A 10,301-nucleotide genomic window follows, 5' to 3' on the forward strand; every position below is an offset into this window, starting at 1 on the left:
CGTCCCTGCTGCTCCTGCTCCCACTGTGAGCATGCAGCCACCCCTTCACACAGGCCCAGGGTTTTCCCATACACACTCACCTCCAGCACTGCACATAGCTAGAAACCATCACCAATTCCTGAGCTTTTCTGAGTCCCCTCTACTTGCCACAGCAGGAGAGACAGTGACACTGTAATAGACACTTCCCTAGAAGGACCTGATTCTGAAAACAAGCACAGGGTGGACTTTTTACAGCTATGAAATGGGCTTGCAAGGGATGCCTTGTGTTGTTGAAATGTAATGACAAGGTAGACTCTAAATTTTGTGGTAGATGGATGTGATTCGTGGAGCTTTTGCAAGGCATTGGGAGAAAGGAAGTTTTTTTCTAGACCATGATGTCAAGCTGCTTTCAAGGGCACCCAGGTCTGTCATGCAATTAAAAGACCTTTATCAAAGACACACATTTCCCAGCCCTCTTCTCCAGTGCAAGAATCTTGGTTTTGTTAAAAAAAAAAAAAAATCAAAACAAATCCTGCTAGTGCCTTGCCCAAACTTTGCAGGAAATTGGCAAATTTTCTAATCAAAGATGTCTTATGCTGAGCAGCCTCATCCCCAGCCATCCATGTGCTCCTGCGCATCCCTGGCAGCACTCTGAGTCAATGGCCAGAGCCATGTCCTTCATTGACAAGCTTTAGGCCTTACCCCAGTAAAGTCTGCCCAGATTTTGGGGTAAAAGCTCAGCTTCTGGAGATGCTACCTGCCCTAAGGACAGTTCATCTTCTAGAGACTGCAACAACTCAAGGTGCCATCGCCCTGTGCTGCCAATGGGCTCTGCTCACACTGGGTGACAGAAGGGACCAGCCCTGCTGGGAAACTCAGCAAATTGGGCCTGATGCCTGTCAGCCAGTGAGGATTAAACAATGACAAAGGGGATGATGGACACAGTGCCATGCTTGAGAGTAACAGACGGGAAGGTGCCTGGTTGCTGCAGCAACGAGGCTGGGAAGATGGGTTTTTCTTTCTCTTTTCACCTGCCAATCTTCCCCCCACGTCAGGGCTCTGCTGCTGCGGGAGACGAGCAGTGACATTTACACTCCCACTAACAAGCTGGTTCAGTGATGGGCAGCTCTGCAGGAGAGCAGCTGGAGTCACAGAGCCTGAGCAGAGAGGCGGGGAGTGTCCTCTCAAGTGCATAGAATAATTTGGGACTTTTTGTTATTATGAGCATTACTGGGACAGGGTCATGCATGGAAACAGCAGGGAGAGCCTCAGTGGGGCACTCGGGGCTTTGGACCCTTCATGTGGGTCAGGTCCTGCAGCTGATGGGAGCGACAAGATGTCCCTCCTGCCCAAAGAACATCTCTACGTGTCCTGCTGGGAGAGGGAAGGAAGAAAAAGAATATTAAAAGGAGAATTTGCAAGAAGTCAAGCATCACCACAGGAGCAGTTTCACTTCTCAGCCTGTTCATAGTAGCAGGCTGTGCCATCAGCCGTGCTCCTGCAGTTCAGCATTCCTCTGTGCCCTAGGAGTCTGCCTTTGGCTCCTTGGGAGAAACCTGACTAAAGAGACAGAACTGAAACTCAGGCTGCTTTTTCCCTCCCTGTATCTTTGCCCACCACTGTGTCTCTCAATGCTTTCCTTTGCCCTCTGGATAAGACAACATTCTGTTCACCCAGAGTGTCACAGTAATAATGGGAACAGCAGTTATAGGAGTAATAACAATAACAATAATAATGCTACTGCAAAGTAAATGTAAGAAAAACATAACAGCCCTGAAATGAAATGTAGTGATGGTGCAGGAAACTGCTTTGGGTCATCTCCTCTCTCTTACTGGTTGTTTTGCTGCTGGCATGAGGAGGAAAGTGGGACTTAAGAACCAGCAGCCTTTCCTGTTTGCCAGACTGCTCTGCCGCTGCAGCCAGCTGAGGAGGTGCCTCATTGGACCATGAATCTCAAACTGGGGGTGGAAATAAATATCGTGGCAAATCAACCCTGAGATTTGTGTATTCCCATGCCCAACAGAGCCAAGGAAGGCAGATTTCCAAAAAGTCAAAGACTATTGTATGGATTGCACTGATCCATTTATTTGAAGGAGAGCATCAATGGGTTTTCTCTTGTCTAGAGTGTCATCCTTTTGCACAAAGCTTGGACATTCCTAATATTGTGGAGATTTCCACCCTATTGTTAAATCAAGGTGAAAGTGTAGGCTGACAATTATTAGTAATACACAGCTAAAAAGACTGCTCTACTTGCATCCCTGTCCCCATTTTTCCCTCTGAGCAGAGAGTATGTGCTAATCAGCCACATCTCATTAAGAAGCCAGGCTAAAAGTTTAGAATGCTGAGAAGGGCAGCCCCCTTTTAGTGTCTTTACCCTCCCTGAAGCTGGGGCAGCTCCTTCAGACTGAATCTTAAAGGGCAAAATACCTGATATGTTATAACACAGTTTCCACAGAGTAATTGCTCTGCTTTTCTACGTCTCCTCTAAAAAAACTCCCAGCATTTCCAAATTGGTGCTTAAAAGTGCACCCAACAATCTGCAGAAAAGAGATGACTGAACAAATATACAGTCAAGCCTGGGGGGAAAACTGCATGAAGGCAGATTAGAAAAGGACCAGAGAAATAATCTTTCAAATATTGAAACTGCAGAAATTAAGAGGATATTTGCAGAAATCTCTCATTACAGAGAGCACACAGGAAGCATCAAGATTACAACCAGACTAGTGCATGAAGGTTACACATGGGAGAAACCCAATCTTTCCACCAGCACACAGTGACCACGATGAGTCCCTTCTCAAAGTGATCAATCAGCAAAGCATGGAAAATGAAGTCACTCGTGGAGTTTTTTCCAGCAAATGGAACTCAGCAGCGATGGCCCCATTAACAACCTTTGCATCTTTCAGCAGAGGGTTCAGGATAGAAAGTTGCTCTCCATGGTACCAGAGCCCACAGTGGGAGCTCCAGCTGGGAAGAAGCTTTGCAGTGGGTCAGATGAAGGAGAAATAGAAGGAAAAAAAATCTTTTTACCATTCTTGACTGGAACGCACTTTTCTTCAAATTAAAAAAAAAAAAATCACATTCTTTTCTGTTACAGGAGGTTTTTTTAATTTTCATGCCTTGAGGGTTGACTTTTTTGCCACCAAACCCTAATACAGAATAAGAGTCCTTTGCAAAAACATACTTGCCTGAAAGACCGTGCCAGTGTCAGGCAGACTGCCCTGTATCAAAACCTTCCATGCTCATGTTGAAGTTCCAGTTTGGACCCTTTTGACGTCACTCCAATATCCTTTCCTGATTCCTGAATCCCCTTCCCTTCCCCAAAACTGTGGGTTGCTTCTTGTAAAACCTGCCAAGAAAAGCAAGTGAATCAACTGTCCTACAAGGGCAAGAACAGGCTGTGCCACCCACCAGTCCACGTGTCCATGGAGTAGCAGAGAGGAGCACCAAGAACTGTGCAGAGGCTTCACTACCGGCTGCAGACACTTCCACAGGCACCAGTGTTCTCCTTTAAATCTGTGGCTACATCTCAAATGAGCCACATGCAATTTTCCTCCCACGTCCACAGAGCAGGGCTGTCAATGCTGCTCAGACTCTGGTGGCCCCAGCAGATTTGCACTGAGCTGTTGGGCTGGCCCTGGGGATTCTGTCTGTCAAATAGGTATTGAGTCAAAATTGCAGAGCAGCAGCAAGCATGGAGCAGGGGACTCTGTCTGGTTCACTGTAGAGAAAGCCTGTCCTAGAAACAGGAGCCTCGCACATGGAGCTGAGCCAAGTTTGGGATCCTGTTGCTGCCCAGATTATCCTCACACCCCAACTCAGCCTGGTCATCGTGGAGGAGAAGGGTTTGAAAGCTTCAGGGGGTGACATCAGGGTTAGATGTGGGAACTTGGTTTCCCTCACAGTGAAATGAGTCGTTCTCAGCTTTGTCTCTTCCCCAGAGAGCCGTGACGATTCATTAGGCAATTGTAAAATCAGAATGTAGCTGCTGACTAAAAGTTGCAGCTCATTAATAGCCCTATTTATTGCCAACCAAATAATTAGCTTAGACATGCATCAGCAAGTCTTGATTGCATATGAAATAACTGCTTTATTACATAGAAATAAAATGAGTTTGTGAGGACAGCTGAGGTGTCACCTCAACCCCAGAATCAAAGAGGAAAAGAAAAAAAAGGAAAAAAAGCCCATCCACTTCAATGTGTTGCTCAGCAACAGAATTTGCGAGGGAAACAACCTAGGAATGAAGGAATGAGCATTTCCAAGAGAACAGGTTATTTCAGGCAAGACATCAGGGATGAGCAAATGTCACAGAGGAGGAAAACTTCATTTTTTTTTTTTCTCCTTTAATCAATAATTCAAACTAGACATTTTGGATAAAACAAGCATTTAAGTTAGCTGATTTAAAAACAGAGATCCCAAACCTTTAGCAAGAGTCACATTGCTGAGGAAATGTTTATTTGTTTGTGTGAGGGAAACGTTAGATTTACTAGACACTGAATTAAAAATTTAAATATGCTCTTAGAAATGTCACTTGTTCATTTAAAGAGGATGATGATGTAATGCCAGTACTGCTATATTGTGCAGCATCCTTCCCAGAGCAATCCCATATTAATTTTGTTGTTCTCCCTTCCCGTGTGCCCTCCTTTCCCTCCCTTCTCCTTCTTCTTCCAGGACAAGACGAGCGCGCTGAGTCTCAGCAATGTGGCGGGGGTTTTCTATATCCTCATCGGTGGGCTCGGACTCGCCATGCTGGTTGCCTTAATCGAGTTTTGTTACAAGTCCAGAAGTGAATCAAAGCGGATGAAGGTGGCAACCCATTCCACGGCCTTTCACACCTTCTCTCTGATCCTCCCCCGGCTCCACAGCTGCCTTCAGAGACGGATGCAGCCCAGACCATGGCTGGAAAGCCAAGACATAGGGATCATGAAGTGACTGTGTCACTCCACTTGCTAGAAAGGAATAGGACCATCTGAGGAAGCTGAAAGAGGGTCAAGTGGGCTGTCATGGGGAGCTGATGCAAGATCAGACATGTGGCAGAATGCTAATTCAAAATCCAGACATAAAGCAAAAACACAGCACAAGCAGCAACAGAAGCACATTGAAATTCTTTAAAATTAATGAAGGCAGGCTATGGCGATGTGTGTGCAGCATGGATGAAGTGTGCTGGAGCTGGTGTGATACAGCTGGTGCTGCAATATGGAAAAATCCCCAAACCTAGGCTCTTAACAGCAAGATAAAACTGGGAGAGCACAGTAATGATTCACATCCTGTTGTTTCCTTTGCTGGCACCCTGCTGGCACCATTTCCAGGCTGCAACACCAATACATGCTCAGAGCATTGTTGCCTGGAATGGATGATGTGGACCTCCAAATCCCAGAATTATGGGTCCTCTTTGAGAGAAATTGGCCTCCAATGTTTCCTGTAATGTTTTTTTTAATTCAATCCTGTCATGGTCTTGCAGAAGCATATTTCCTACAGCCCAGGAGATCTGTTTCAGCCCTAAATTCTGGTGTGCCTGAATTTCTGAGTGTTGTGTCAAGAGTGGATTAGATTTGATAGCCTTGGAGATAGACATTTAATGCAGCACCTGTGGAGCAAGTATATCTTGGCAATCCCTTATACAGATACCGTGGTGTTCAAGGAGGCAGTGGGATGTGTGGCACTTCCCTTGTGTTCCTCATCTTGACCTCTGCCAGGAGCGTGGAATTTGTTATGGAAATATAAAGCATGCAGTGAGTTTCAAAAAATCCAAATAGTTTTTTATTTCGCTGAAACTCACCCAGAACCAAAAGGAAAATAAGCAACTGCTTCTTTGGGTTTTATGTCGCCATTTCACAGCACGCTCAATGTTTTGTCAGCAATAATAACATTTCTAATGCACTGAAAATGTGCTACAGCTCTTTTGCCACGGAGGTTCAGGAAATTCCACAGGCAATGAGAGCTACCCTGAGCACAGGGGTGAACAAATAGCGTCCATGGAACTACAAAGATTAGATTGTAATTTGTGCCCACTGTAAAGCTAGGTATGGCACAAATGCACTGCAAGAAAAGTGTCTGAATGCAATAGCTCAGCTATTCCAGATATATCTGTTAGCCATAATTCTTTACCTGATATCCCAGTCCAGAAAGAATGATGGTGCCCTTGGAGATAGCTTGAATGCAAAGAAACCAAACTGGCTTTATCTTTTAGTTTGATTGCTCTAAGCAGGTGGTTTCCTTAGATCTCTGAAAGCAAATGTTTTGGATGCATGTGGAACAGGAAGATGAAATTCAGTTTCCTGAATTAGGCTTGCATTTCCTAGTTACCTCAGTCATCACTGTAGACAAAAACACAAGCACATGCTCAAGTTCTCACATGAGGAAAGTTAAACATATGTTTGCAGTGAATCAGAGTCCACTGTGCATAACAGTCCTGGAGTAGCAATAGCATCTCTATGGGGGAAGTGTGTAAAATACCTCTGCTCAGATCCAGGATGACTGTTTTTATGTTGTAGAGTTTGAAGAGGTTTTTGGCATATGGCACTGATGCTTTATACCCCAAAATACTGCTGAAACATTTAATTTTGCATGTAGAAGAGGTGTGAATGAACAGAGCAGATGCAGTGGGGACATGCAGAAAGTGAGAGTCTGAATGGAGATAAGGGGAGAACAGTAACAGAAAGACAGGACTGGTTAATATTATAATTTCTCCAACATTGCAAAGAACAGGGGGAGACCCCCCCGTCTTTCCTAAAAAGGGTTTTTGTTTAATCCCACAGCAATCAATCAACGAAGCCATACGGACATCAACCCTTCCCAGGCCAGCTGCAGCAGGAGGCAGTGGAGAAAATGGACGTGTGGTCAGCCACGATTTCCCCAAATCCATGCAGACGATCCCATGCATGAGCCACAGCGCTGGCATGTCCCTGGGAGCTACGGGATTATAATTGGCCTTTTGACCCATTACCTGGGTGAGAGCAGGGGCAGCCCAACTCCACCTCTCCAGAGCCAAAAAACATACCCAACACCAACAAGACAAACGATGATGACAGAAGGGACAATTGGATGGATCTTCTCAAGGAAATCAAATAAATTTCCCTTTTTATTTGCAAACAGATCCACTGGCAGGAGAACAGAAACAGGTCTGTACTGCAATAAGGAGAGTGTAATGGGATTTTACAGACTCGTGAACCATCCCTGATCAAAGAACCACTGGAACACTAATGAGGACTATGCCATTTTGTTTTAACTTGGTTGTTAATAAGTCTTAGTGTGTGCAATATATATATTTTTTCTTACTAATTCCTGTGGTGTCAGGGTAACATCAGCCCTTTTCCCCTTCCCTGCTCAGTCCTTCAATCTGGTTTAGTTTGGGATGCAAACCACAATGTCTGAGCTACTAAAGGCAAAAAAAGACAGACCAATATGTGGCAAGTAGAACTCAGTGCAGGGCGTCAGCATTGACCTGTTTTGTCCGTCGTGGTTCTGCCTTGGTTGCTCTGTGGAGTTATTGCAGCAGGCAGATGGAGCTGCCCCCAGCCCTCCCTGCAGCAGAAAGGACTCGATGCAGGAAGAAACCTGAACAGAGACATGAGGCTGTTTTACAGGGGAGAAGTCATGGGTGAGTTTGGAAACCCCAGGTAGCATGAGGACAAAGCAGTAATTCTTCCAGAGACGATGGGTGGTGATTCAAGAGGAAAATCACGTGCCTGGAATGGAGAGTGGCAGACTGGAGCAGAGGGCTGGTCTAAGATCACGGTTGGCTGCTGAAGAGGGAAAGTAAATGTGGTATTTGTGCCCCTCACGTGTGACTCTCCTGCCCAGGTTATTGGGGGCTAATAAGCAATTGTGAACCATTTCTTCATTGCTTAGCTTCTGTGTGTGCTCCCTTTCTGGTGGTCACATAAGGGAACCACCTCGGGCCAGGAACAGGCCATCTCCAGACACCCAGTTCGACAGCTGCCAGTTAACCAGTGCAACGTGCTACACGTCATGGGGCTGCAACGGGGACACCCTGCCCTTCTGCTCTGAAATCCCCTAATGGCCATTCTTTTCTATCTCAGAGGGACATTTTGTAGGTAGCTGGCCAGAATGGATTCCTGGAAGGAATGCTGAAGCAAACCAAGGAGGAGATCATACAAGAGCTTAATTCCAGCAACCATGGCATTCAGCAGCATCAGTGCTGGTCACAAACTCCCCACCAAGCTGGGGCCTGTCTGGGTACAAAGCCAACCGTAGCAGATTCCCATTTGTATCCTTAGAGAGGGGGAAGCATCCACAAGTCAGGAAAGCAAGCTGCTGACACCAAACGTGGTGTTGCAGAAACCCACAGTGCCAGACAGGCAGCTGGGGGTCCAGCCACAGGCCTGGAGATCAATGGGGCAAGAACAGTTTTTCAGAACTACACAAAAGGTTCATTCTGTGAACCTCTGGCATGGACAGACAAATGCTTCTCACCTTGGTGGGCCTGAGAGACCTTAGGGGCTTGACATTCTCACATGAAGGATTCCCAGGGGAACATCTGGTGAGGGAGAAGATCTGTGGGGCAGGGACCACAGTGAGCCCACTTGGCCTGGTCCCATCTCACTTACGGCAAATAGAGTTCAAAGGTTCTCACAGAGTCCAACAAATACCAGGGACTGAGCTGCTGCTGGAGCATTCTGAGCTGCTTTTTCTCTTTTTTTTTTTTTTTTTTACTCTTTTCTGGTTTTTGCAACATAGCAAGAGAGGAGCCACAAAAGAAGGGAAGGTGAAGAGAAAATGATGCAGGCCAATGACTGGCACGGGTCTATGAGGAGAATCTGGAAGTAAGGCTGGAAACTATGAATACCAGTTTCCATTAGTGTTTGACTGTGCAGAGCAATACATTTACCACTTTGAACACCAGCCTGGTCTGAAGCATCTGCTCCACTTATCCAATTGTCATCCAACAATTTGGAGACCAGCAAGTCAGAGTCAAGGTCCTCAGCCTGGGCACAGCATGCCGTGTGCCAATGTTCTCCTCTGTCCAAAACTGGGAACATTGTGATCTTCATCTCTCATCGCTGAACACGAACTCTGTTAACAGCCACTTCAGGGCTCTTTCTGTTGTTTATCATTATTTTTCACCTGCTTTTCTTAATTTTAACTTCAGTTCTGTGTAACTCTAGCACAAGTGGAAGCATCCTTATCAGCACAAGCTCTTTTTTCCATGTCCAGAGCCCTCAGATGAGTCTCCTGACCCAGCTCCTGTCATGTTCTGGGCCAGTGTGGTGGGAACAAGCTACTGGTACCCACCAGTGCCCCATCCTCCTCCAGGAACAGGACCCTGTGGCAGCAGGTCACAGCAGTCTCGTGAGCAGCAGCACTGCTAGAACTGACAACCTGTGACGTGAAGATGTGAGATGCAGCTGTGAAAGGCTTTTGATCAGTGGAGGGGTTACAAAACAAAACAAAACAAAACAAAAAAAAAAAAAAAACAAAACAAAAAATGGTGAATAGGACAAAAGCGTGGAAAATGTAAACTTGTAATATGTATTTTTACTACACTTTTCTTAAAAATAGAGTAATGGTAAAACTCTTAAAGACATTGACATTTTTTTCTCAACAGGATTCCATATTTAACAGTTTTGGCTTTCATTAAATTTTGCTCTTTGGTACCTGGATCTTTTATTTAACAGCTATATTTGTTTTAGCTCTCTTTTGGTTTTTCTTTCTTTATTTTATTTTTTTTTCTTTTGGCAGTACTGCAAAGGATTTTACTTTATCAAATGCAATGGTGTTTTTCTTTTCCCATTCTCTTTTTTTGAAACAACATTTTTATTGGTAATTATTATTTTCACAAAAAAAAAAGGAAACTATCAGCTGGAATTTTAGAACCAAGGATCCATGTTTCATTTCTCATACCTGTCCATGCCGTTTTGTGCCAGTGCTGGATGTGTGGAAATGAAAATTATGTTACCCCTCAGGCAATATTACCCAACCTGAATCAAAAGAGATTTCTTTGATTTTTGCTGTGTCTGACTTGTGAACAGCAGCCAAATAAACTGCTTCAGGTTGAAATTGGGAATCTATCTAATATTTACCCAAGAGTCAGGAAACTAAATATTCATTGGATTCAAAATTAATGATTTTTCTTTGTTTGGAGTCTTGTGGGGTTATTTTTTGAGGAGGGCTATTAGAGGATTTTAGCTTGTTTTTACAGAGAGGGAAAACATGGCCAGCTCAGAGAAAACCCAGAACCAGCACTGGTCCAAAAATCCCTACCAGGATCAGCTTTCCTAGGAGCTCCCATGCTGTTTCAGAGGCTTGGACATTTAAGATGCTACTCAGTTTTCACACAACTGACCTGCTAAATTCCTCATCCA

General features: G+C 44.9%; 1 protein-coding gene across 4 annotated transcripts in view; it reads left to right on the forward strand.

The window, feature by feature from the left end:
• The window catches only part of GRIA1 (glutamate ionotropic receptor AMPA type subunit 1), a 117,508-nt gene extending 107,512 nt beyond the window's left edge, over positions 1–9,996 (forward strand). For 2 of the 4 annotated variants that reach the window (XR_012058104.1, XM_002198371.7), the window contains 2 exons: positions 4,648–4,782; positions 6,714–9,599. Coding sequence is in view for 3 of the 4 variants with exons in the window: in XM_002198371.7 (XP_002198407.3) it covers positions 4,648–4,782; positions 6,714–6,902 (324 nt within the window). In the remaining variant the exon portion in view is untranslated. Of the gene's footprint in view, positions 1–4,647; positions 5,041–6,713 lie in introns of those variants that run through there. The other 2 variants (XM_002198393.7, XM_072935163.1) reach the window with 2 other exon arrangements.
• Positions 9,997–10,301: the final 305 nt, after the last annotated feature.

The sequence above is a fragment of the Taeniopygia guttata genome, chromosome 13 (genome assembly GCF_048771995.1).
Source record: "Taeniopygia guttata chromosome 13, bTaeGut7.mat, whole genome shotgun sequence".
Classification (NCBI taxonomy): domain Eukaryota; kingdom Metazoa; phylum Chordata; class Aves; order Passeriformes; family Estrildidae; genus Taeniopygia; species Taeniopygia guttata.